Here is a 27,691-nt window from a genome sequence, read left to right as displayed (position 1 = left end):
CTACCATACTAGGAAATAATCCCACTTGTGCCTTTTCATTTACACATAAATAACCAGAATCTCTTAAGTTTGAATAATAATCTTTATTTCTTTATTAGTTTATTTGTAAAAGGTACATTGTAATCCTGAGCTACTGCTTTTATACATTTAGCATCATACAAAGACAGATCATTTACAGTTGGATCATTTACATTTATTGTGCTCCAAAATCCTCATTTCAGTATCATTCTGTCCTAGCAGGAACATAGATAATTTAAATTACATGTATCCCTGAAACATCCACATTAATTTACCCATCTGACCCCCTTACCTAAATTACTACAGTTGTCTAACTCACTCAGGACATTCCTTCTGAATTTAGCAGTAACTTGTTCAAAACGATAAAGATGGGCAGTGCAAGAACTGGTCCCTCAGTCCTCTGTGAATACATCATTAGAAAAAGCTTTCTGCTTCCGTATTCTCTCAGCAAGTCAATGCCAAGCTGACTGGATACACTTGGATGGAATGGGCCAAGTACTAGCTTGCTCGCTTTCTCACTACAGCAGCTCGTGTGAAGTTACAGTGTCTCCCTTTGCAGTGACCGGTGCACAGCTCTCCCCAGCAGGGAAGGCCTGACACGATCAGAGGGAAGTAAGAGGCAACCCATCACCATCTTGCCACCTACATGACGTTGAAGTATTATGAAACAAGTCATATGAAATGCTTCCCTTAGACCCTGTGAAGGAACTTACTGGCGTCACCAGCGTTAAGTTCCATCGTCCGAGCATGGCTTTTAGGATTTGCCAGGTAAAAAGAAAAACCAAACCAAACACCTAGGTCCCAGGATCCTGGAGAAGAAAGCATTTATCCCAACTGAAATCCAATCCTGGATAAATGGAAATTCAATTGGACTACCAAAATAGCATCTCTCTACCTGAAAAACCTCAAAGCATCCAAGTGTTTACAAATGCCTCTCGCGGCAGTGTCAGCCTGCCGAAGCCCACCCGCAGCTTCCACTTCCTGAATAAGGTCACTATGATCTGAGGCAAAAGATACAGTAAGCAGTTCAAGCAAAACGCTTATTGCTTAGGTTTTAAAGCAAGCCACTTGGATATAGTTTGAGTTAAAATGTTAAGTACAAAGGTGAAGCTACTGTAGAAACACTTATAAACACTCTTGCTTTGGAACCCCGACGGAGCTAGAAAAAATGGCATACGGATTCTCAACGGAACGAAGGAAATGTAAAACTTAATACTGTCTGTTGAAAGAGAGTTCAACACCTAGAAAGACAAGAGTTATGAACATGTAAACACAGCTTTAGTATTCAGAGCTAGGGAATCTAGCAGCAAAACAAACTATTTGCATATTATGTAGTGCAATGAACATTTGTTCTTAAGAGACCCCCAGTCTTAAAACTACCTTGAAGAGAATGGAATCCTTACAGGAGAGGTTTTAAAAGTGTCCCAGATGTAGTATCCGGAACTGCTAGATGCTCATCCGCTCTAACCTAACAATTTCTCTATGCAAAACTGTGCTCTGGATAGCTGACTTTGATGGCTCCCCAGTAGCAGGCTCGGATGAGGCAGATTAAACCTAAGAGGTAAGCAACAGCCCAAGAGACGTACGTCGCGTGAAACTGCCTGGCGAAATCCTGCGTGCCAACCTAGGAGAGAAGCCAAGTGTCAAACATACAGCGACAGCTGCTCTGCAGGGGACAGCAAATCAGTGTGCTTTGGTAAGGACAAATCGGATATTAGCTTCATTTTACACAGCCACAGGATCACTGAGCTTGGAAGGGACAGCAGGAGTTCTCTAGTGCCAACCTCCCAGTCAAAGCAGGGCCAACCCTGAGCTCAGACCAAGCTGCTCAGGGTTTTTAACCCAGCTTGGTCTCAAAGACAACTCCCAAGGATGGAGGTTACACAAGCTACTGGGTACACATGGTGGTGTTTTCATACTCAGTAAATGCTGTTAAAAATTAATACATATATGTAGATATAAGAAGAAATCTGTCTCTCACTCTTTATGTTTCTGGCTTTTATTAGGGAAACTGGAAAACCTTTCCTAACTCCTCCAAGCTCACACATAGCAGAATTCAGGTTGTAACAGAATTTAGAGGTGTAATGAGAAACACAAGGATTCCACTGCAGTTACTTCCTCAAAGGTACTTCTCTGGGACTGCTGAGGAGGAAATTGGCTCTGGTAACCAGTACCAGATATTCAGAGCCAAGCAAGCCAGACTGTTGTTACTTTACTACTCAGAAAACTACCTAAGCCTTTTAATTCATAAATGAATAGCTTATTACCTGGTTTCATTCCTTATAGCTGGGACAATTTAGAAAGGTATCTACATGCTCCTAACTTAGGAATCCTACTGCACTCTGCTGCAGTAAAACTTACACTCCTGGCTACACAGCAATGTGTACTTCTGGAAACCTGGAAGTTTTGAGCCCTAGCAAGAGCAAGATGTTCTGGCATTTCTACAGTGAAGACTCAAAGTGCCCGAACATCTATTTTTCTGGCTAACCTAGATGATTAAGCTCATGTTTTTACTAGAGGTGACAAAACCTGCACAAAGTGAGAAGCTTTGACTCAAACACCGAGTCAAGCAGGGGATTTCCTTTGCACATGCACAGCCCTGCACACAGCTGCAAGTATATCATAAGTCCTTCACTCACAGTTAATCCCACTCCAATGAAGATGCAGATCATTCCAATTGTGATGTATGCACAGCAGCGTCTCCGTGGCAGGGCACTTCCAACAGAAGAACTGTGAGAAAATGAACAGTGTTCCAAATTAAAACACACACCACAACAAAACCCCAACCAGCCACAAACAACCCCCTACATGAATAGCAACTGCTCGGTCTAAAGGGAGGAAGAAAAGAATGGCAATACACATACACCATCTGAAGGTTATAAACTTGTAGGCAGTCTACAATGACAGCAAGCAGTGAAAGACAAGAGTCCAGGTTCGCTTTAAAGGGGAAGGAGTGCTGAAGATTATCCAGTACCTAAAAATCAAGGTGCTTACAACAGAGTGGTGCCATACCCACTGTTTGAGCAGCTCTGCCTCTCACATCCACACTGAGCTCATCTATCTTCAATAGCCTTTGGACTGTGAAACCCAAGTTGGCTTTGCAGCTTCCAGGTAGGTTGTAAGCCACCCTTTAGACTGTTAACACATCTGTACATGGCTTTAGTACATTTACTGTATGTGTATAGCTGGAAATCATTTCTACCACCACTAAGTGTCATCAACAATAATAATCTGCACTGGTTCCTGGCATGGTGACTCAGTACTGGTAAGTAGCTAAATTCTGCCCTGTTTCTTGAAGACAAAAACAACCCCAAAGTGTTTCAGTCACAGCCATGGAATTTTTTTCCACATTCAACATCTCCAAAGACTGAAATCCTTCAGACATGTTGAAGTCAGTTTCAGCCACTTCAAAAACATGACAAGTTCTTTTAGAGTCACCAAAAGTGATATGAGCTTGCACAAATCACTGCTGACAACCAAGGTAGTAAAGAGATCCCCTGGAAGGTCTATTGCTCATCATCTAGGCTATGAACTCCAAGACAACCGAGCTTTGTCTCTCTACCTGCTGTGCTAAGCTAACTACTGCAGTGCTTCAGTCAGAATATAAACCACAAACAGAACATTGCAGTCTTTAAGATAAATTAGAAAACTTATTCCAGAACTCAGCATTGTTCAGCAAATACATCTTGAGTCACACACAGCTATAGCGATGAGGAAAACTGGAACAGGACTTTGTTCTATTGAAAAACAGTGAACATGTAGGTCCATTGAAAGGACTTCCCCTGTGAAGAGAGAATGAGGTCTCTGGGGCTAATTATTCTTGAGAAGACTGAGAGGGGATCTCAATGTGCATAAATATCTGAGGGGTGGGTGTCAAGTGGAGAGGGCCATGATCTTTTTGGTAATGCACAGTAGTAAGACAAGGAACAATGGGTTAAAACTTGAACACAGAAGATTTCACCTCAACATGAGAAACTTCTTTACAGTAAGGGTGACAGAGCACTGGAACAGGCTGTCCAGGAAGGTTGTGGAATCTCCTTCTCTGGAGATTTTCAAAACCCACCTGGATGCATTCCTGTGCAGACTGCCCTAAGGGATCCTGCTCTGGCAGGGCTGTTGGACCCCATGATCTCTTGCGGTCCCTTCCAACCTCTACTATACTGTGACACTGACTAGAGAGGCAGAGATGCTTCCATGGAACATGTGCCATCTGTCTTACAGGTAGCTTTGAGGCATCCTGAAGCACTGAGCACTTCCTCCCATGCCTTTGGAAATTCTGGGATGCTTGTACTCTGTGTTCAAAGATGCAAAGGGGAAGTTCAACATGTTCCAGAGAAAAGTCTGAAAGAAGAAAAGCACTGCTGAACTACTGAAGTAGTGCATCTATCATATGACTGACCAAATTTCTGCCTCCTCTTAATTAACCACATAGTAAGGCCTCATATGCTCAGCATGTGACTACAATTTTTTAAGCATTCATCTTAGGAAGCTTTCAGATAGACTGCTTTAAGCAGCTTTACTCCAATATTAGTTCTTTAAAAGGAATTTCTAAAATGCTCCAAGGGAAAAAGAAAAAACCCCATGGCCCTGCAGCCAACCTGCTGAGCTTCATCTTGCTAGGCAAGGGTTGAATACAGTAGCCACTTAGAAGCCAACTGTTGCACTTCTGAAGAAGAGGGAGTTTCCAGGCAAAAAGCCTCACCATTTACATTTGGGATGGCATTGCCAGGGCGTGTGGGGTGTGATTAGAAAGGGAAAATGCCCAGCTGAGGAAAGAATGATATCTTAACACCCTCTCATGCATGTGCCACCCTCTGCCAACACACCCACACCCCAAAAGCTGCCCTAAATTCTTCTACAGCTATTCTAGAAGAGGGATAGGTTCTCTAATTCCAAGAAAACAAACAAAAAACACCAAACAAACCCAAACAAAGTTTCACCACGGGGTCGAGGGAGGAGGCGTGTCCAAAAGCTGACCCGATGGGCACTGAGCTTGCCAAACCGACCTTAGGTTCCCTCCTTTACAGGATTTCCTGGCTCTGCACTCAGAAAGTTAATTCTATTAGAGTGCTGGATACCTTAAGATAAGCTGGTAGAAATGTCATGTCCAATACACCTAAAACACAGATGGTGTTTACTGCACTGGCAGCTTCACACCGAGACAAAGTTCATCTCAGGAAAGAGACCTTCACTTTCAGAGCTGTCTGACTGAGCCTCTTGTGTTTGTAATCACAACATTGCAGGTGCTGCACATCCCCAGCAACAGGACAAGAGGGAATGGGAATTCAAAACCCATGCTGCTGTGCAACCTGCTCTAGGTGAACCAGGGGACCCAGAGCAGATCTCCAGAGGTCCCTTCCAAACCCCACCACGCTGTGATCCTCTCAAGTTCCATGGCCTCCTATGCAGTAAGAAAGGCTAGGAGAGGAAAGCATCACCTCACATACCACAGAAATGAGATGCAGAGCATGTCTGAATTTAAGTACCTTTCTCTGGCCACATAAAATGACAAGGAAATAAATGTATTAAGTTTCTACAGCCACATAGCAGAGCTGGGAATATTTAGCAATCCAAACCAACCTTATTTTTCATCTCACAACAGTGATATTAGCCACTGGGCCACTCTTTAGAGGGTAGAGTTTCCCTCTACCCACCCCAAATTACACATAAAAAAAACACCCCAAACTAATTTTGCATGAAGAAAGCTGAAACCCTACTCCAAAACCTACCAGCTGTGGGAACTCTGACCATCTCAATTAGAAATATTAAAACTGGGGTCACCAGAACACTTTTAAATCACAGAAGCAGCTGTTTCCATGGTGAGCCTAAGGAAGGTGAAGTCACTACAAAGCTATCTGGAAGGCTGCAGTCTTTCTGGGCTGCTGCTAAGGAAGCAAAGGCATCTCCAGACCTTTGCTCTGGGGCAGCAGATATCAAAGACACCAAGGCCAATTTAGCATCAGGTAGTAATTAGGAGAGGAAAACCATCACGAGGGACAGAGGCTATTAAAAGAGTAGCACAGGAAAGAAGGCAGGGGGTTGTGCTCCAAATAATAGGAATTATTGCCAGGGTTTCAGACATGCTTTGAGAAGGGTTTTTAAGAGGAAGAGCACCTTCCAAATGCTGGCATTTGAATAGCACTGCTGAAAGCAGCCTCCACAGCAGTGACAAACTTGCAACATTTCTCTCATTCCTATAGGTATTGCAGACTTTAGAGGGTAAAACTGTTCCCTTCATTGGGGGTTCATAATTTTGTCAGACTTTAAAAAGGAAAAGAAATAGCAGGTTCTAAACAAACAATCATCAACAACAAAATAATGACATTCTGAAGTGAAAACTTGTACCATGCAATTCCCTTTCCAGTAACTGCATTCATGACCCTGCAGTCTCTGGATGGTTTACTATACAGCTTAGGAAAGACACTAACAGACAAAACCCAGTTCCTGCTGCTTCTCTGTCATGAAGTGAGAAAAATACCAGAAGCCTTCCTTAGAACTCTGCCTCTTTTGGGAAACAGGCTGAGAAAACATTTGGCATTTTGTATTTTGAAACACAGCAAGAAACCCCAACCAACCAGTTGCCCATTCCCAAGGGTAATCCTCTACACTCTAATTAAAACTATACTGCAACAATGTCCTCATTAGCTACATTTGTTGTCCCAGTGCTGCAGAAAACATGCAACTGAGGGCCTGTGTCAGGCAGAAGCATCAGCAGGGCCTCAGCAAACACCACACTTACACTGGCATGATCAAGTTTGTAGTCCATTTCCAAAGAGATCTGGCCTTTTACCAAAGAAATGACTTTATTCTCTGCATCACAGCTCATTTCCTGTATTTTCCAAGCTATTTTGCAAAAAAGGGAGACTCCTGGGGGCATGGGGAGGAGAACACAGGGCAATGAGACAGAAAGAGCAGGTCACAAAAGAAATGTGACCACGGTGGTAGCAAATACAAAGCCCAAGGTCCTGTTTCCCCCAGCATCCCCTAAATCCCTTTTTCTATGTACTGAGGCACAACCACTTCATTTTCCCTGCAGATTGTTTTGTTATTAACCTTTCCAGGAGTAACTCCTAACTTCCCTGCAGTTCTACAAGGCATTAATACCACGAGCTAGTTTCCATCAAGCTGTGTAGGTGGTCACAAACAAGCTATCTGCAGAGATTCACTGCACTTTCACAATTGTTTGACTCAGAGCCATGAAAATGATTTGAGAATCTAAAAGTCTCAGCAGACATCTTCTTGTAAAAACCTGCTGCTGCTGTGACTCACGGTACCTTTTGCCTCAGCCTGACACTGTCCTTTTCACAGTGATAATCATTAACTGAAGGAATGAACAGTTTTGCATCTGACTAATCAGCCACTAATGAAATAACCCCACATTCCTTTCTGACTACTTAGCTACAGGTACAACAACCTAAAAGACCTGATAGAAAGCAGCAGGTCACTGCAGTTATTTCATCATCACGACTCAAAGCTCTGCCTCACCTATGCTGTGCCCTAAATCCAGGCATTAGCAATGTTTGTGCTCCTGGAAGTGCAGAACTGACCATCACACCTCAAAGGGGGGTTAGACACCAAACAACTCATTCAAAGCTCAATTACAGTATTTCACAGCTTGCATCCTCAGCTCAAGGACAGAAGTGTCCATTTGTTAAGGTTTGGGTTGTACTCTGGAAGTTAGCTGCCACACAGGCTGTGACTGTCACAGACTGAACCCCAGAGGTTCTGGGTTTATTAGACATATATTTATATTGTATGTATTATTATTCCATACATAGCATGCTCTGCACTGTATAGCAAAAAGGCTAAGAAAACCTCAGAGTCCAGCTGGCTTTTAAAACACAAGCACCATAAATCAGCAGATCAGATGGCATGATTTTTGCCCTGCTGCTTGCAGTGGTTGTTTTTCTGCTGTTGGTTTTGTTTGGTTGATTTTTGTTGATTGTTTTGGGTTATCTTAAGGTTAAACAGCAAATCATTCTGTACCTAGGGAGGGTCAAGAGGAAAGCTGAGGTCAGCTATCAAGTGTGGCATGATAAATATAAAACATAATTGCAGTTAGTTTAAAACCAAACAAGCCAAACCACCAAGCACCAGGATTTAAAAGACTGCATGCAATTAGCCAGCAAATACACTTCTGCAAAGCAACTTCTCATCAAGACCATGAGTTTGACCTAAGCAAGCTAGAACACAGCCACTGCTCCACATCTGATCAGCTACACTCTTGAGGTGGAAGGCACCACTAGACTGTCTGCTCTGGCAAATACTCCAGTAACAGATTTCAATCCCAATGAAAGGCTATGCCAGCACCTACAGCACATTCATCCTAAGCCTTCTGCTTCCTCAGGGACCTGCTAGCTCCCTGACAACATGCAACACAGCTGTGGTTCTCAGGACAGTTTTGAAGCAATGTTTTTAAAGTCTTATTTCATCCCCTGTGGTTGAGATTCCATAGAAATTTAAAGTATCTTATTTGTGTAGCTTTTAAATAACCCCCAACAATTCAAACTGAAGTATTCCTGACCTCAGATAAGAAAGGTCAAACTTCAGAAAGTCCCACACAAACCCAAAACCATAAAAAGCCCCTAAACCCAAAATAAACCCACAACCCTGCTACTTCTTGTGCTCTAGATTTCTCCTCCTTACTGAAGCAGTCAAATTATTCCACACAGCAGTAAACAGATTAATGCATTAAGATGTTTAACACAAGTTAGTTGCTGAGCTATGCAAACAGTCAAGACAAGGCTCTTTCCTTGCCTGGCTTTTACAGTAAGGCAAATTCAAGTTCTGCAGTCAAACGTGACCCCTGATTAACCACATGGAGAAAAATTTCAAGGACATCAGTTGTTAATTTTAGCAACCCACTCCTGTCTGGTGTGAGCAGCTTATTTTGGCCTCTAGCAGTTCAGTGAGAGCATTTTAATAACTGCAGGCTGGATTTGTTGAAGTTCCTGGTCCGTGCATAGAACATGGGGAACTCATGTGCACATAACGTGCCCTTTAGCCTCCACACTCACAGCAGCAGGGCAAAATAATCAGCACAGCAGACACATTTTACTCCAAAGACTCGTACAGAAGAAACACTTAGTTAATTTATATAACCTTGTTTTCAGAGAACTTACATTTTTTTGCAGTGTGGGCATTTTGCTAGTGTGTTAAACCTCAGTTCCATCCACTGTAAAAAAAGAAGGAAGAAAAAGGTTGACAATTTGGCCTGAGAAAATGTTTGTTGTACTTCATGCTAAATGCCCCTGTGAAACATTTTGCTTCTCAGGCTTTCTTTGACTTATTGCTTGCCTTCTTCCATAAATGGGCTGCCCTTTTGTCAGTGGCAACACAGGACTGGGATCTCCATGTGAACGTTTCCCATGGCTTGCCTCAGCATTACGAGACTCACTTGACGTAACGTGCTTTCACCCACAGGCACAGTATGGCCAACACAACATTAACACAGAACCTTCTCTTACTTCCACAACTAGGAATATGCCTTGAACCCAAACAAACGTGTTTCCTCTGGCACCACTACAGAGAGATGCATTTGCCCACCCTTCCCCACCCCTTGCATTCTGTGTGAAAGGCAGGTGTGCACAGAAAGATCAGCTCATTCATGTTTTATAAAACTTGTACAGACATCTGCTAGGATCACAGAAAGGGCTGGCTTGGAAAAGACCTCCAGAGGTCATCTAGTCCAACCCCTCCTGCAATCAGCAGGGACACTCTCAAACAGATCATCCAACAGGATGGCATTCAACAAATCCAAGTGCCAGGTGCTGCACTTTGGCCACAGCAACCCCATGCAGAGCTACAGGCTGGGGTCAGAGTGGCTGAGAGCTGCCAAACAGAGAGGGACCTGGGGGTGCTGATTGACAGCTGCCTAAACATCATGAGCCAGCAGTGTGCCCAGGTGGCCAAGAAGGCCAATGGCATCCTGGCCTGTACCAGGAATAGTGTGGCCAGCAGGAGCAGGGAGGTCATTGTGCCCCTGTACTCTGCACTGGTTAGGCCACACCTTGAGTCCTGTGTCCAGTTCTGGGCCCCTCAGTTTAGGAAGGACATCGAGACACTTGAAGGTGTCCAGAGAAGGGCAACAAGGCTGGGGAGAGGCCTTGAGCACAGCCCTGTGAGGAGAGGCTGAGGGAGCTGGGGTTGCTTAGCCTGGAGAAGAGGAGGCTCCTCAGGGGAGACCTCATTGCCCTCTGCGACTACCTGAAGTGTGGGTGTGGCCAGGAGGGAGTTGGTCTCTTCTCCCAGAACAAGAGGACACAGTCTCAGGCTGTGCCAGGGGAGATTGAGGCTGGAGGTGAGGAGAAAGTTCTTCCCAGAGGGAGTCATTTGCCATTGGGATGTGCTGCCCAGGGAGGTGGTGGAGTCACCATCCCTGGAAGTGTTCAAGAGGGGATTGGATGTGGCACTTGGTGCCATGGTCTAGTCATGGGGTCTGTGGTGACAGGTTGGACTTGATGATCTTTGAGGTCTCTTCCAACCTTGGTGATTCTGTGATCAGGCTGCCCAGAGCCCTGTCGAACATCACCTCAAGTATCTCCAGGCAGCTGGGGTTGTTCAGTCTGGAGAAGAGAAGGCTCTGAGGAGAAATAATTGTAGCCTTTCAGTATCTGAAGGGGGCTACAAGAAAGCTGAAGGGTTTTGGGTAATGACAGGACTGGGGGGAATGGAACAAAGCTAGATATGGGTAGATTGAGATTGGATGTTAGGAAGAAGTTCTTCCCCATGAGGGTGGTGAGAGACTGGCACAGGTTGCCCAGGGAGTTAGTAGAAGCCTCATCCCTGGAGGTTTTTAAGGCCAGGCTGGATGTGGCTGTGAGCAACTTGATCTACCGTGAGGTATCCCAGCCCATGGCAGGGGGGTTGGAACTGGATGATCCTTGGGGTCCCTTCCAACCCTAACAATTCTATGGGGCCCCAACCACCTCCCTGGGCAACTTGTTCCAGTGTTCCACTAGCCTCATAATAAAGACCTGTTTTAGGCTATGCCTTCAAAATTTAGCTGCAGACTTCAAGCAGAAAAACATAAATAATTCACTATTGGGTGTTCTAAACAAATTCATTGGACAGAATGTTTGGGACAAGAAAGCTGTACCATAACAACCTTCCACATTTCACTTCCATTCCCACTCCTTTTCTTTTTCCTCTGGCTTGGCTGTTCTGCTCTCACTGGGGAAGAGAATAATGCTTCTGGCTGGCCTTGAGAAAAGATAAGAACTAACACTGCTTTCTCTCAACTCCTCTTCTGGTACAGGGAGAAGGAGGTTTGGGGGGAAGGGGCAGTGGGGCAGCTTCCCTGGTCTCTGGGGGACACCAGAGGGAGGCCAGGAGGATTTCTGTGTTATTTGCCAATTGTAAATATCTGTATAATATTGTAAATCCTGTATGTCTGCACACATTCATTGCATCCTGTTGTAGAGTGTAGTTTTTGCCTGTCAATACAGCTTCATTTCCTTCCAGCTGAGTTAGTTGTGCTGAGTTAATGTTGATGGGATACTTCAACCCACCACAAGAACCTGTTCCTAACATCCAATCTAAATCTGCTCTTCTCTGGTTTGAAGCCATTGCCTCTCATCCTATCACTGCAGGCCTTTGCAAACAGTCTCTCTCCATCGTTCCCATAGCCCCCTTCAGGTACTGGAAGGCTGCAATTAGGTCTGCCCAGAGCCGCCTCTTCTCCAGGCCGAACACCCCCAGCTCCCTCAGCCTATCCTTATAGCAGGGGTGCTCCAACCCCCTGATATAGACAAAGAATAGAGAACACTCTTGGCTATGAACATGACATTTTAAAAGGGGACTTATCAAACCATACATGGGATGGTCATAACCTTCCATGCACAGACTAAAACCAGTCTGGTAAACAGCCTTCAGTGAAAGTAATGCCTAGAACTACCTCAACCAGAGGATACCCAGTCATATATTCACTTAAACCCAGCAGGTTCAATTACATTTCATTCAGAGAGAACAGAAGTATTAAACACATTTTAAATGTCCACCCTGAACAAGGAGGAGCAGATTGTTGTGCCTCATTCTGTAAGCTCTTATACTGTAACCACAGCTCTCTTCTGCTTGCCTTTCAGCTGGAGGCAGGTCCATTCTAATTTGGGTCTAATTCTCCACTTACCAGAAACCCATCATTTTTCTCCTGGTTCTGAAGTATCCAATTACAACACCAATTACATATTAGTTTGAAATATTTTTTCCTACAAAGACTTAAACTGTTTCAGCACAGTTATATTTGACTCCTTAATACAAGTAAAGCATCTGTAATGCTCCCCACCTGAGCAATGCATTTCAGGAGCATTAATTCACTCTTTCACACTCCTGCCAGAGGAGCAAGGTGACTATTTGCTTGCATCCCTGTCAAAAACTACTCAGTTCCACTTGGGACTACACAAGAAGAGTGTGATAAGGTGTGGTTGTCAGTGCCAGAGATGAAGACAGGCCTCTTCAGAACTGTTCTTTCACAGAATCACCATGGTTGGAAGAGACCTCAAAAATGATCAAGTCCAACCTGTCACCACAGACCCCATGACTAAACCATGGCACCAAGTGCTCCAGTTCCAGAAACAGAAGCAACCAGCACCAGAACAAGAGGACACAGTCTCAAGCTGCACCAGGGGAAGTTTAGGCTGGAGGTGAGGAGAAAGTTCTTCACTGAGAGAGTTGTTCGCCATTGGAATGTGCTGCCCAGGGAGGTGGTGGAGTCCCCATCCCTGGAGGTGTTCAAGAGGGGACTGCACATGGCACTTGGTGCCATGGTTTAGTCATGGGGTCTGTGGTGACAGGTTGGACTCCATGATCTTTGAGGTCTCTTCCAAGCTTGGTGATACTGTGTGATACATAAAAAGTGTTTGTAATTCAATTTAACTTCTGTCTATTGGTTTTATTCCAGGGTGGGCAACTCTATTTAAGAAGTTACTCATTAATGATCTAAGGTTTTATTTTAGGATTTCTGATTATTAGCCATACTTATCAATGGGCACAAACTGGAATGCCTTTGGATGCTAAATATTGATGTGGAAAGAACAGAACAGGTTTTGCTAAGTGTTATTAGCTGAGAGTGACCTGGAAGCAGCAGAAGCACTGATATGGTGCCTTCTGCACATCTCAGACACATTTGCAGAAAGAAAAGGGGAAAGGCAGAAAGATATTCAAGCTACAAGAAGCCAGGCCACATTAGCATAGTGGGGAAAGGTTATTTTCCTACACAGTCTAATTATTGGATTTAAGAAGTACTTTAAATCATGCTCAAAGCTGGTCTTTTTACTCATATTCCAGAGTGCTTTAAAGCACCTAATTCAGTTTCATGCCATTCAGAAAACCTGAGGTTACACGAAATTGAGCTCCCTGCCAACAACACAAGCTGTGTTTCTCTCCTGGAAGCAACACAATAAACAATAGCCCAAATCCCTGGTTAGATGTGCTGAAGCAGATGAGGGTTTCAGAGAGCTCTGAAACGTGGACAAATCCAGATATCCTTCAAGGGATTTGCTGGAAGAGTATATGTCAAACTTCAGAGACTAAAATAGGTCTCAATGGAGGAAAAACCAAAAGGCATATCCCTGCATACAGCTACTTCTGCTAGACAAGCTTCTTCCCCACTCCTGCCAGGTCTTTTGAGAAATCAAAGTACTTCTGCAGATTAAAATGTTTCTTAATTTTCTAAAGATCTGAAAGGGTTTGCTAGTCAATTATTTTAAAAGTAGTACATTTAATATTTGATCAGTTGCCCTTTTTTTAACCACTGACAGAGCACAGCTGACAAACCACAGTGCTTGGCCTACAGCCTGGGGCTTCGGCAGCTTGCTGCTGACTTCTTGACCTTAAGGCTCTGACAGCAGGAAAGGATGAAGGGGGACACAGGGATACCCCTCCCCTACTTGCCACCACTTCCAAAGGCAAGTCAGTATCTGAAAGTCACTAATCACCCCAGGCAGAGACCTCTGGAAGAGCTTGTGGAGAATGAATGACTTAGCGCTGCCAGAAGCAGTAACTCAGCCACAGGTCAAGGCCAGAAGCTCTCAAGAGGCCCCAAACCAGATTCATCAGGAACAGTTAAAACTCTTATCCTCCAACACCCCCCCTACCCCCCCCTTGCTCGTATCCTACCACTTTTTCCACTTGTCTGAACTTGAAACAGAAACAGTGAAATCCTTAACACAGAAGAGAACCCTATCAGGTTACACGAATAATCTGATGAACAAAATGTGAGTAAGTAGCAACAGCTCAGCTGCAGCATCACTGCCATTCTCCCAGATGGGACAGAGAAACTTGCAGGTGCTCCATAGCACAGAGCACGTGTTTAAAAATTCATAACACACATACCAGAGGTGCAGAGGCAGGGAAAGCACAGCCCATGCTTCTGCTTTCAGATGGCAGGGGGGGAAAAAAGCACCCAACAACCAGGTCTTGGAAAGGAGGTGAACAAGATGATACTCTTAAAAGAACACAGAAGCAGCAACTGCCAGTTTGACTTTTCCACCCCAGGGATTCTAGCTTGGTTTGTCTATTTATTTACTTTTTAACTGCCAAGCTTACTGGGTTGGTGAGAAATGCACCTACTTGCTTGGCAGTGTGGAGATGTAAAAGGGCAGAAAGACCTTCACAAAAGCTGAGTTTCCAGGCTGGCTAAAGCACTATTTTATTTCTTTGCTTCCCTGCTGACTCTCAAAGCCAAGCAATTTTCTGATTTTTCTTCAGTGACAAAAATGAGTAGACCCTCAAACTGAGGAACAGAAAAAACAGAAGCAGCCAAAGAACAGTGGGAAAGCTGCATAAAAGGAGCAAAAAAGTTTGGGTTTTGATAACTCAGCATAGAAGAATACAAGTTTTAAACTTCCAGTGATTTTGAGAGCTTCTTTTTGACACACCACGAAGAGGTGAACAGGTCTTACCAGCTGATGGGACCATGAAGTTGAAAATGCTGCAGCTCCCTATAGCAGCCACCAGCTCTGAAGTCATGTGGACAAACTCCAAATGAAGAAACTTAGGCTTTTAAGGCATAATCTTGTAGTTATGGGCAAACCCAGCCCCTGTGGGTTTGTTGTTGGAGGGGTTTTTTGGTGGCTTTGTTTGTTTTGGGTTTTTTGTTTGTTTTGGTGTGGGTTGTGGGGGTGTTTTTTAGAATAGAATAAACCAGGTTGGAAGAGACCTTCGAGATCATCATGTCCAACCTATCATCCGACACCACCTAATCAACTAAACCCTGCAACCAAGCATCCTGTCAAGCCTCTCCCTGAACACCCCCAGCGATGGCAACCCCACCACCTCCCCAGGCAGCCCATTCCGATGGGCAATCACTCTCTCTGTGTAAAACTTCCTCCTAACCTCCAGCCTAAACCTCCCCTGACGCAGCCTGAGACTGTGCCCTCTTGTTCTGGTACTGGTTGCCTGGGAGAAGAGACCAACCCCCACCTGGCTACAACCTCCCTTCAGGTAGTTGTAGAGAGCAGTAAGGTGACCCCTGAGTCTCCTCCTCTCCAGGCTAAGCAACCCCAGCTCCCTCAGTCTCTCCTCACAGGGCTGTGCTCCAAGCCCCTCACCAACCTTGTTGCCCTTTTCTGGACACACTCCAGCAAGTCAACCTCCTTCCTAAACTGAGGGGCCCAGAACTGGACACAGGACTCAAGGTGCGGCCTAACCAGTGCAGTGTACAGGGGCAGAATGACCTCCCTGCTCCTGCTGGCCACACTGTTCCTGATGCAGACCAGGATGCCATTGGCCCTCTTGGCTGCCTGGGCACACTGAAGGCTCATGTTCAGCCTACCATCAACCAGCACCCCCAGGTCCCTCTCTGCCTGGCCACTCTCCAGCCACTCTGACCCCAGCCTGTAGCTCTGCATGGGGTTGCTGTGGCCAATGTGCAGAACCCGGCACTTGGATGTGTTAAATGTTAAATGTGTTGGTTGGTTTTTCATGGAGGGGGTTTCTGTGTGGGCTTGGGGTTTTTGTTTGGTTGGTTGATTTGTTGTTGGGCTTTTGTGTGTTTTTTAAACTTATATTCACCTAAATAAACTCATAGTGTGAAACACAGAATTAATTTGTGCTGCACCTATAGAAAGCAAATAAAGGCAAATTAAACTCCCATGATCCTGAGGGACACCAAAGATAAGTCAATAATTCAGCAATGAGAATTTTACTCCACAAGACTGACTCTCCCTTAGAAGCAATAATAAACAACAAAAATCACACAGAGGAGGTGGTCTTTCATGTTGTAACCACATGAAAACTCAATACTGCAACTCTTCTACAGCACTGCTTTTGCCTGTGCAGTTTTGAAGCTGTGCTAGAAAACATAGTTTCATTGTAATATTTAGTTATGACTGCATTAAACTACAGTGATCCTGCAGGCACAGAGCAGTTTGTGAAATGTTACTGTATTAAAAAAACAAACCTTAAAGACAACCTTTAATAAAAGATTCCTGGTTTATAACATATACTTCAGATGGTCTTTTTCTTCCATAGATCCAGTAGTTTCCTGTTAGTAACACAGGTCTATACTGCCTACAGGGTTCTTACTAGTTAAGGTCACACAGGCACTTGTACTTTTAAAAAAGCAAAGAGAAAACCCACTGCAGCTATCTCTGGCTACAGCTACTGATCTTCAGCAAGGGCTGTAATAGGAATATACCCAATCTATAGGTAGAAATGGCTGATAGAGTATTTCTCAAGGAACCCTCTGATGGTTTCTCAGATACTACACCACCTGCAAATTCATAATCAAATCTCTAGTTGCCTTTTATTTAAAAGATAAGGCTGAGCCATCTCCCACCCCCTGCATTTATCATCTGCTACAGTAGTTAAGCCATTATTGCACACCCCACTGATCAATAAAGCTAAAGATTTGAAGGAACAAGTCTATTTCACTACAGAGCTCATCTCAAGCAAACCCTTCTCACTGCTGAACCAAGCCAACATGGAATCCCATGCCCTAGTTTCCTCTTTCCATTCACACTATGTATTTGAGCATTCTCTGGCCTTTATGTATCCTAGGAGCTCTTGCTGAAGGAACACACCACCACTCTGGTCATTATGCAAGTTCATCAGCTGCATCGCTTCTCCCTGCCATTTCCAAGAAGTCACAAACCTGACAAACATTTGAGCACTACTGGCTAAAGAAGCTAAAACTAAACTTGTGTACTGCAGAGATCCTTCTTAAAGCCAAATATGGCAGCCATCCATGTCAAATACTGACAATTCAACAGCAAAAGAGCGTCCTTGCATTCTTTACTTCCAAATTGCAATCAACAGACAGCCTCATGTGCAAACCAAGATCTCCAGCTTTGTAACAACTCAGAGAGAAACTAAGAGCAAGTGCCATAACAAACAGCTTGCAGGGGTCCATAAAGCAAGGGCAGAACTGTCCTCAGCCACTGCAGAACACAACCAGCATTGCACTGAACAGAACTTGGAAGTACAGCTTTCTTTTCCAGCTCTACCACTATCACATCACTAAGCAGCAAGACCAACTTTGGGCTTTACTCATGCATTCACAGAAAGACTGTTAGAAGCCTTCTTGAAATGCATGTAAAGACAACCAAATAGAGACCACACATCCATAGCAATATGAGCACAGAAGCAGCTTCAGCTCCTCAGTGACGCCAGAGAGTGAGGCAGTATGCTCTTTAAAGTGCTTACAACAAATAGCTCAAGGGATAGCACAGTAAGTCAGGAGGAGAATCTGGTGCTTTACTTACAAGGAACGTATTTCCACAGTGCCCACATACCACTCTAGTTCCATCTGGTTGGACTGGCAAGGCAGGCTGAGCTGGCTGCTCTTCTGGGATCAGCATTACTGGACCAAGAGTAATGATGCGTCTGCTGCATTAAGAACATTAGATGCACATGTAATTAAGCCAGCAAGAGAGTAGCACAAGGAGTTTAAGCAATTAACTCAGTTACTACCAAATATTTTACACTTTTAAAATATAGCCTGCTTTTCTTAAACAGATAATGCACCAGTTTGGGGGGCTCTAAAGTGCTTTCCTTTTCAGTTTTGGTAACATTCTCTTTCACTGTAAGGCCAGCCAGAATGCTGCAGAGATCAAAGACTTGCCACCACATGGGAGAAACTCCTCAGGAAAATTAAATCTTAATACCCAGGTTAAGCAAGCTCATGAATTGGAATGGACATACCCATGTGAATCATGTAGAAAGAGTGAGGACTCTGCCATAACCTAGCTCTCCTTCCCAAGACAGATACTCTTCCCTTCCATGCTACTGTCAATCATATCAATATTAGCAGCACATCAACATTTGTGCAGGAACAACTCCATTCAAACTAAGTGAAATACAAAAGAAAACCACCCCAGGTTGACTAAATACAATTGATGTGCCTTCAAAAAGTTCAAGTATTTACTTGTATGCTCAAGATGTTTCCACTTTAACTGTACAATTTGTCCACCCAAAGTGACAATACCCAAATGAACCAACTCAGAGCAGAATGAGGATCAGACTTCCTAGCATGAAAAACATGAAGGGAAAAATTCAGGTATTATTTAACTTGCACTCTATCTCTCCCCATATACAACCAAAATGGTATTCCGGATGGCCTCCCTTCAGTCTGGAGCCTCCCATTTAGACCATACACTCAGCTCTGTTCTTCCTTCAAAGCACTTCAACTTTGCTCATCTTCTAGCAGACAAATACAGAGGCTAGCTTAGGGACACGTCTGAGCTACATGCTTTGGAGATTATTTTAATAACATTAGGAAGTTTTTGATTCAGCTTGGTTACCAAACATACCATGTACTGCAAATGAAGTACCTCAAACATTTTTTCACTCTGGAAGTGTTTGGAATATTCTGAAGTTATCCAAGACTGTATTATTTGGTGGGCAGAGACCTTCAAGATCATAGGTTGGATGCGATGATCCTGAAGGTCTCTTCCAACCTGGTTTATTCTATTTGTAAGAAGTCTCCCTCCCTCCTCCACTGTTTCAAAACCAGAATACCCACCATACTGGGGATGAGGGCATTTGATGTGGTAGAGCTCCCATTCCATTGTCCTCAACATAGCCTTCATCCCAGTTTCTCCTGTTAAAACTCCACCACTTGCAATCAAACAACTCCTACCTCAGCAGATCTCGAACACCCTAAGCCAAATGGTAAGAATGCTCACTATGGCAATCTTGCCTGTGAGGAGATTAAAAACTCAGTGTAAGAAGGGAGGACAGGACTGAAGCCAACCTACAGATCCCTCTCCCATTTCATTCTGAAATCACCACTCTGAAGGAGGCAAAGTGAGCAACCTGTGTGTTTGCTATAATGAAGTTTACAAAAAGTGATGAATGTTAATCCCCTTAAACAAGAGAGTTTCTTCTCTGTTCTTTATACCATTTGTTCCTTAGGAAGCAGCTCAAATGGGAAATACATTTAAGCTGACCACTAAATACATCATTTCTCCCCCTCTTTAATAGGAAATAAATGAATAAAATTAAAATATCAAAATTCACACTAACACAACCTGTGCCTGCAGTCATGCTCTTGAAGTGTCTGTGCCTCGAGGCCCAGGCTTGAACCTCTTTTAGTTTTAAAATATTAAACACAAAGAGCACCTTTATTTCTAAAGCAAATCATCTCAAGGCATTTGTCACTCTTACCAGTTTGGTCTTGGACAGCCTATTTTCCGAGACGTGTCCTTACAGATAAGGAGACAGTTACATTGACATCTAACATACTTCTTCCCTGAAGGAGGGTTTTTGATTGGCTAAACAAAGCAAAAACACAAAAACAAAACACCAGAGAACACACATCAGAAGTTATAGCAATTGTTTGGGTTTTTTCCCCCCCTCATAAGAGTGTGACAAAGCAGAACAACTTCAGTGAGAAGTTCTTGCTACCAGAGAAATACAGTTCCTCTTACAGTGGAAACTGGACTCCAGATAAAATTAGAAGCGCTCTCTCTCTTCCCAGAGAAAGAAGTGCAAATTTCCTCCCTAGAACACACAAAAAAAGAGATTCTGCAAACTAATGGAAAAACCTTTCCTATTTCAGCAGTGAAGGATTCAAGGCTTCAGTTTCATTATTTTTTAAATGTGAGCTTAAATAGCAGTAGCTTTTTTTAAGAACCAGTCAAAATATCAAGCAAGCCTCCTTGCCCAGTGCTTTATACAGCAGTGAAAGGATCACATCTGGTTCTCAGTCACTAAGAGCATGTAGCCACCACTGAACTGTAATGTCAGATTAACCTGTGCTGCAATTATCTTTTCTCCAACCTGGGAGTCAAGTTTCCAAGTCCCTTTCATACAGCAAACCAAAGCTGCAAGATGCTTTGTTTAACTTGAAACATTATATATCAGCAGGGAAAGTCAGTATTGATGGCAGGTTCCCTACTCTGAAGTGTCTTAAGAAAAAAAGGAAGTTTTCTTACAGTCTTAAGGCTTCCTGTTTCTGGTCATACTTTATTTTCATAAAATAAACCCATTTTCATGCAAATGCACCTAGTAGCTGTGAAGAGCTACAGCATCAGATTCTGAAACTAAAACTGGCAGGAAGCAGGAGGCTAAATACTGAAGACTTGAATTAAGAAATGGGGGGGGAGGAGCAAAAAGGTCTGTGATCACTGGAAAAGAACAACAATGTATGAGTTTCAAAAGTGCTGTGCTGTGGTTTGTTAGCAAGCTAACAAATTGACTGAATAGCATTGGAGGAGGAAAGCCTACATCCAGGGAGGGGTGTGGGTTAGTTACTTCATTTCTTCTACTCTCGAAGTAATTCCATTGTTCATTTCTCTTCAACCCACCAAAACCAGTTTCAGTGTGCTCTACAGAAGAGTAATTGTTTAAACTGACATCTTTGCTTTTTGTCCTCCCCAGAAGACAGTATCCTGTGCAGCCAGCTCACCAGCACCAAGATTTATTTCAACTGCTTATGACCATCCTACTGCCAGCGGCCCTTGAACTTGCACGACAGCTACACCAGCAGTCAGCTGTGCTGACAGCTCCTGTGCAGGGATGGCAGGAAGGGACTCAGCCTTTTTAGATGAATTCTACCAATGACACATTTCAACTTCCAACAAAAAAAGCAAACACTAAAAGAAATGAATCCATTTTACCGTAGCTTCATTGCAAACTGTGCACTTGACAACATGCTGGTGCAGCTTGCCATCCAAATTGATCAGTGACTGGCACACACGGCAGTTTATGACAGGAACACCGCTGGCATCTGGGCTTGCAATGGCAGTATATGGAGGAGGAAGCTCTGCTGCAAGAGAGCAGGAAAACTCAGTTGAGAAACAAAAGGTTTAGGGGATCCTAACACACTGTCAGCAAAGACTGAAGTCACGACCTCAAAAAACAACAACCCAAAGAAACAAACAGAAAAACCCAAGCAAACAAAAAGCTCATAAGTGTAAACATGAAACAAACTTAAGTTGGTTTTAGAATAGAATTAACCAGGTTGGAAAAGACCTTTGAGATCACCAAGTCCAACCCATCACTCAACACTAGCTAATCAACTAAACCATGGCACTGAGTGCCCCCATCCAGTCTCTTCTTAAACACCTCCAGGGATGGTGACTCCACCACCTCCCTGGGCAGCACATTCCAATGGCCAATCTCTGTTGCTGGGAAGAATTTCTTCCTAACATCCAGCCTGAATCTCCCCTGGCACAGCTTGAGACTGTGTCCTCTTCTTCTGTTGCTGGTTGCCCTTCTCCACAGCTTTTGTGACCCAAACATCAAAGGCACCTGAAAGCTTACCAGCAACAGAAATACACTGTTAAGTCACACCAGAAAAAAAATGGATCCAAAGGCTTCATCTATGCAAGTGTTTTCATACCAACTTTTTACAGTCTTTAGAAAAGGGGAAAAAACACCAAACAACAACATACAAACAGCCTCAGTAAAATCCCAAACACACCACAGATTAGTAACAATCAAAGACTGGCTTCTGAAGAAATAAACCAAGCAATCCAGAAGATAGAACAAGACACAGGTAGGGCAAAGGACCATGACCAGCACTTACAAACACCTGGAGAGACCAAAACACGCAGACAAGTGTTTATCATACAGTAACAAACACTACAGGTGTGGATGCAGAACAGTCCTGTTAAGGAAATAAATCTTGGATGGGAAGTGGCATGAAGAGCTTTTGTTTTGAGAGCAACAACAGAAAGTTATCCTATCCTGAAGAAAACAAGATGAACTGAACTCTGAGCTTCTAAGACTTGCAGACATTTTTGTTGTCCAAGAGCCAATAGAGAGATGAACAAGGAAGCCCTCAGTCACACAAGACAGGCTAACACAAGGGAGAACAGTGGCCTCAGGCCCCTGTGGAAGAGCAGATTTCAGCTTTGCCAGGCCTGAGCCCATGACAAATCAGGGAGGGGGGAAAGACTCAAGATCCTTCTCAGTTTAAGAATCCATGGAATGAAAACAATTCAACACAGCAACCTCTCACATGCTTATTACTGCAATTATTTGGCATGTAATAGCACCAGCATTCATTTCATCAAGAAAAGCTCAGGGCTCTTCAGGTAAGCAGAGAAGGAATGGGCATATTTTGTAGTTCACTTTTTTTTGAACTGACAAATTGAAATGGTCTGCGGCCTGGGACCTCAATAAACATATTTCCTAATTATTTCCAAGCAGCCAATACAATCTTCAGAAAAGCAATAACTCAGCCTGATTTCAGCTTACAAACAGCCTGTACTGCTCTCTTCAGTGCTGAGGGGTGGCAAGGGGAATCACTGGCTGTTATCAAAGCTGAAAAGCCCAACTTCAAGCTGATAAATCAGTGAAGGAGTGGTGAGCCTTTCTTAAAGTGACTGTCATAAGCTAGAGGGATACAAGAAACCCTACCTGTGTTTGATTTTCACTCAGAGGCAGCATAAGGAAAGCAGATACTTTCAGGGTCTCACTATCACCCCCAACATATTTGAATTACTTCAGCAGAGAAACAAATCCAACTCATATGCAACAATAAGATTCTGAAGTCACATACAAACTGATACTCCATTACCTAAGTGAGCTTCAAACCTTCAGCTTGATACACTGGTCGCAGAAACCAAGATCCTTGGCAAGATCAGGTCACTTAAAGAATCTTGTTTTGATTTATTCTGTTTTTGAGGAATTACATTGAGGAAACACAGCATCCAGTCAGAAGTTTTTAAGAACAAGAGTATTTGGCAGTACTGTGATACCTTGTTTTCAGTACAAGACTGCCACATGCCATACTACAAGATAGACAAGACAAAACTTCAACCCCCTCACATTTTGGCAGCTGGAAACAATCTCAAGTCTACTAGATCACTGCAGAAACCAGGTTTGAGATTGAATGATGGGAAGAGAGAGTCTTAGTTCCAAGTGGAAAACCCAAGGCTGCTGCATGGTGGTTTTAGCTGTGAGCAGGCTGCTCAAGTGCTCCTGCAGCCAGCAGCTGACACACTTTCTGGCTAGAACAGGTAGCCATAAAACAAAAGACCAAACACCAAACTCCCTGTCAAGATACCCTTGCAGTTCAATCCCAGCTTTGAGGCTGCTGTTTTTGAGAAGCAATGATCATGTTACAGAATTTCTTTGCTTTGTCCTCTCCATTTCAAGCACAACATCTCAATTCTATCAGTTGGGAACAGGGCAGGCAGGAAAGGCAAGAAGTATCTTGAAAGTACCAAGAAGCAACAAGAGAAACACACAGAGAGCAGCCTGTCAGTTTTCCACAATCCTGGATTGTTTAAGAATCAAGCAAGCAGACCCTTTCAGACATTCACAATATTCTATGCCCTTCTTGTAAATGACAGCTCTTAGGATTTTAGAAGTCGGTTAACTGTAGGTGTTTGAGCACCTACAGATCCTCCCAGTCAATCCTCCAGCCTCACACTGGAGCTGCTCAGCTTCCAGGTAAGCAGCCTTGCTCTGCCTGTCCTGCTGGCTCAGCAAATTTCAGATAGGAAGCAAATAATGGCTGCTTTTCAGCCTGGTTCTGCAGCAAATCACATTTGCTACAGAGTAGAAAGCCCGTAGGGATCTTGGCATTGCAACCTTCATGCTTAAAGAAAAAGTGCATTTGGAAGGGTTCCAAAACAACCTAACAAGCAAAAGCCATCAAAATTAAGTTTAAGGAGAAGTAAACTGGGGAGTGGGGGAAGTGGTAAAAGAAATAATAATCAAGGCATTGCCTCAGAATTTGCTGCTCATTAGATCTTAACAAAAAGGTGCCAAAGCCCATTAACATACCTTGGTATTACTATTCTCCTTTTTTTGACAGCTTGAATTTCAGGCTAACTGTAACATCTAAACTCAGTTCATAAAGGTCCCTCATGTTGAATGGGACTGGGCGGTAGGTGAATTGCATGTACACACCAGGGGTTTCAGGACATGTTTAATGAGATATTAAAACTTCCTGCAGCTGACATACTAGTTTACAGCTGTATTATCAGTTTTTCTTGGGAAACAGTAAAATCCAGCAGTGATTAGTTGAGCAAGATTAGCAGAGTGCCCTACCATGCAGTACACCTGACTCTGACCTACAATCCGCTCCTCACCCCCACAGGAAGATACCACAAGGAATTTCTAAGGTTGAGTATGTGGCATTTGTGCACTTTCCTCCCTTAGGATCCAAAGGGCAGTGACCACAGGGAACCAACTGCACACTACCTAGGTCAAACAAAAATTAGCTTGGTTTGGGTTTAGTTTATTTGGATTCAAAACCCCAAACCCCAAAATTCTTTATCCTAACATGGGAGGTAGGAAGTGAGGAAGTTAAGAGCTGAGAAAGCCTGAACCAAGCCCTCAACCCCACTGAAAAAAGAAAGACACATCCTACCAGAAAAAAAAAAAAAGAGAAAGACAAACCAAAACCCAACCAAACATACCACACAAACAAACAAATCACCGAATAACCACCCTGCTACTGGGAGCAGAACTGATGGCCTCACCCTCTGTGAAAAGTTTCTTAAGTACCACGATCTGTGTCCACATTAAAAATACCTTGCTTGCTTCCATCATTGGGAACAAAGAACCAGCACCAATATACAACCACCCACCTGCTTACACTGAGAAGGGGCAGCTGGGTCTCAGCTGTAGCCCAACAAAGGAAGAGGAGGATACTTTCAAACCATAGCCCCTCTAATTTAAAACTCAGGATGACATATTTGGCACAGTAGGTAATTACAGGAATAAAACTGTTAAAGTGCATTCAGGTGGTAGTTTGGAGGGCAAAGGGCTTCCTCCTTCCTTTGAAGCTCACCACCAGTCAGGTGATGTCAAACAAGGAAGCTCTGCAGAAAGGGGTTTGGAAAAAACCCCCATCTCCCCAAGAGAATGCTCCATCCCTCTGTGTCTAGACTTAAATTGCTGGGGAGATAAGGACTGCCCGTTAGCTGGAAGCAGCTTTCTAGCTTGCACAGGTCCTTTCACTAAAGATAACAGACACAGCAAGAAAATCAGGTCCATGTCACAGCTCTGCAAAATTTTGTCATGCAGACATGTTTTTGTAAGTTTTGAAGTAGCCACCTTGTATGCTTGCTTGGGAACTGAGCAAACAAAGGATCCTCAACTTGTGAAGAGAAGCCTGACATTCAAGAAAACTGTGGTTCCTCCTCCCTTATCTCCAGCACCACACCCCACCACCTGAGCCAGGCTGGTTAGCAGGAGTTACAGACAGGGACCGAAGGCACAGCAGGGCACAGCTACCAACTGAAATGAGCATTTGAGGTCCAGCCTGTTTCCAGGTGATGGGTTTTACACTAGGTTCAAACAAGAGTCACTGATCTCATGTGCTTTCATAACTTTATAAACCTATGAGGACCTTCTTAGAAGACTGAAATCTATGCAATAGGAATAGTTACAAGGCAAGGTCTATTCTGCACACCTGAATTTAAACTAAGGTGGATTCTGGATTTTTTTTTAAACTAAGGTGGATTCTGGATTTTTTTTTTTTTTAACTAAGGTGGATTCTGGATTTTTTTTTAAACTTCAGAGATGATGCCTATTCTACAGAACTTGAGAAACAAACAAGCAACAAAACAAACAACAACAAACCAACCAACCAAAAAGAAAAACAAACAATCCCAGCCTTGGCTGTTTTTCAGGCTGATGTTCATTTGTGCAGTTCCAAATGCAAGTGGACAGAGAGTAACAGCCACAGCACTAACTGATAAACATTTTCATCTCAAGGCAAAGAGAACTTGCCTTCCACGAGTTTAAAAATTGTTCATGCCTGACAGCTGCTCACACAGAGCATCCTAGTTACAGACATATGCCACAAGTCTATATAATTACATAAAAACCCTTAAGAAATGGCCAACACATGGGAGCCAGTAAGATCAGGACTGCAATCTTACATTTTAAAGGCTACTGCTAGCAAAGCTACACTAATCTTATTTAGTCTTGATTCCTTCAGCTGTCTCCCCACCCACACTTACTGCTCTAAAATATGTAACCAAACAGAAAAAAGAAAAAAAAAAAATCTATTAATATATTTTGAAAGCCTCCTAATGTGTATATTCTGAGTACATTTTTTTTCACCTACTTACTGAATATTCAGTATTGATCAATAAGATGATTTTCTTAAGTCTGTGCAATGAAGTGAATTCCTTATTATGAAGCCACGGTTCCAGATTTGTGACTACAGTATCTGACTTGCTTTAAAAATCAAGCCAAAACCAGCGGTGGCCTTGAAACGTGTTTGCAAGGACATCCTAGTGGTTTTGGACTTCCACTACCACACTGCAACGAGCCTTTTCCTCCTCTGAGCTCGCCTGCCAGCGCAGGAGCTGATCAGCTGGCACCTCCGGCTCAGGGCACTGCGATGGTGCCCGCAGCCAGAGCGCACATCTGCGCACTGGATTCTGCTGGGCCGCTCCTGCCTCACACCTCTGCGACTGCCGCCCGCAGCGCCCTGCCCCGCTCAGCTGTGCACAGCAAGGGCTCTGTTACTTAATCCTGCTCCTAATTCACGGGGGAACCCAAGCCCAACAATTACCTTGCAAGCCCCGACATGCGAGTGAGTTATAACAAGCAGACCGGCTCGGGCTTGTTCTCACACTGCAAAGGTTTTATTTTTTCTCCCTTTCAAGAGTTCACGCCGGAGCGCTGCCGGAGCGGGGCCTAACCGGCCCTCGGCTGCGTTACCTGTTGTTCCCCACCTCGCCCTCCGCTGCTGGGGCAAAGCGAGGGCATGCCCTGCCGGCACCCCCACGGCCCAGCCCCGCACCCCCAGCCCAGCCCTACCGTCCCCCACTGCAGCCCGCACCTTCGCCTGCCGACAAAGGTGAAGGCAGACCCCGCGCCACCGCAAGCGGGCACAGGCGCCGCGTCCCCCCCGCAGGCGCAGGGGCTCCGCGCCCCCGTCCCGAGAGCCGCGCCGAGTCCCCCCAGGGCCCGACACACCCCGCCGCCAGCCCCGCGGCGCCTCGGCCGGCATCAGCCCCCCTGTCCAGCACAGCTCCAGCGGTAGCTGCTCGACGACGCCGGGCGAGCAGAGGAGAAGGCGGCCGCCCTTACCTCGGGGGCTGCTGTCCGGCAAATAGGGCGGCGCGGTCGGGGTGACATTGCCGGAGCCGGGCGCGGAGAGCAGCGGAGAGCGCTCGTCCACCCCTTCAGCGGCCATAGCTGCGGCGCGAAGGGCCCTTCCCGCTACCGGGGCTCTCAGCAGTGAGGGCGGGGAGGCGGCCGGGCCGGCAGCGCCGGGGAAGGGGAAGGAGCGCAGAGGAAGGGGCTGGGAATG

At 44.4% G+C, this 27,691-nt stretch overlaps 1 protein-coding gene across 1 annotated transcript; it reads right to left on the bottom strand.

Annotated features, from left to right (window-relative positions):
• Positions 1-76: 76 nt before the first annotated feature.
• On the bottom strand, positions 77-27,691 carry PIP4P2 (phosphatidylinositol-4,5-bisphosphate 4-phosphatase 2). Its single transcript, XM_054167422.1, has 7 exons — positions 27,469-27,691; positions 21,078-21,226; positions 19,624-19,730; positions 17,721-17,844; positions 9,141-9,193; positions 2,658-2,748; positions 77-1,642 (listed from the first exon to the last, which is right to left on the bottom strand). The coding sequence occupies exons 1-7, from the start codon at positions 27,572-27,574 to the stop codon at positions 1,499-1,501; spliced, it is 774 nt and encodes a 257-aa protein (XP_054023397.1). The 5' UTR covers positions 27,575-27,691; the 3' UTR covers positions 77-1,498.

This window comes from Dryobates pubescens, chromosome 14 (genome assembly GCF_014839835.1).
Source record: "Dryobates pubescens isolate bDryPub1 chromosome 14, bDryPub1.pri, whole genome shotgun sequence".
Taxonomy (NCBI): domain Eukaryota; kingdom Metazoa; phylum Chordata; class Aves; order Piciformes; family Picidae; genus Dryobates; species Dryobates pubescens.
This window is presented reverse-complemented; position numbering and strand designations above follow the sequence as displayed.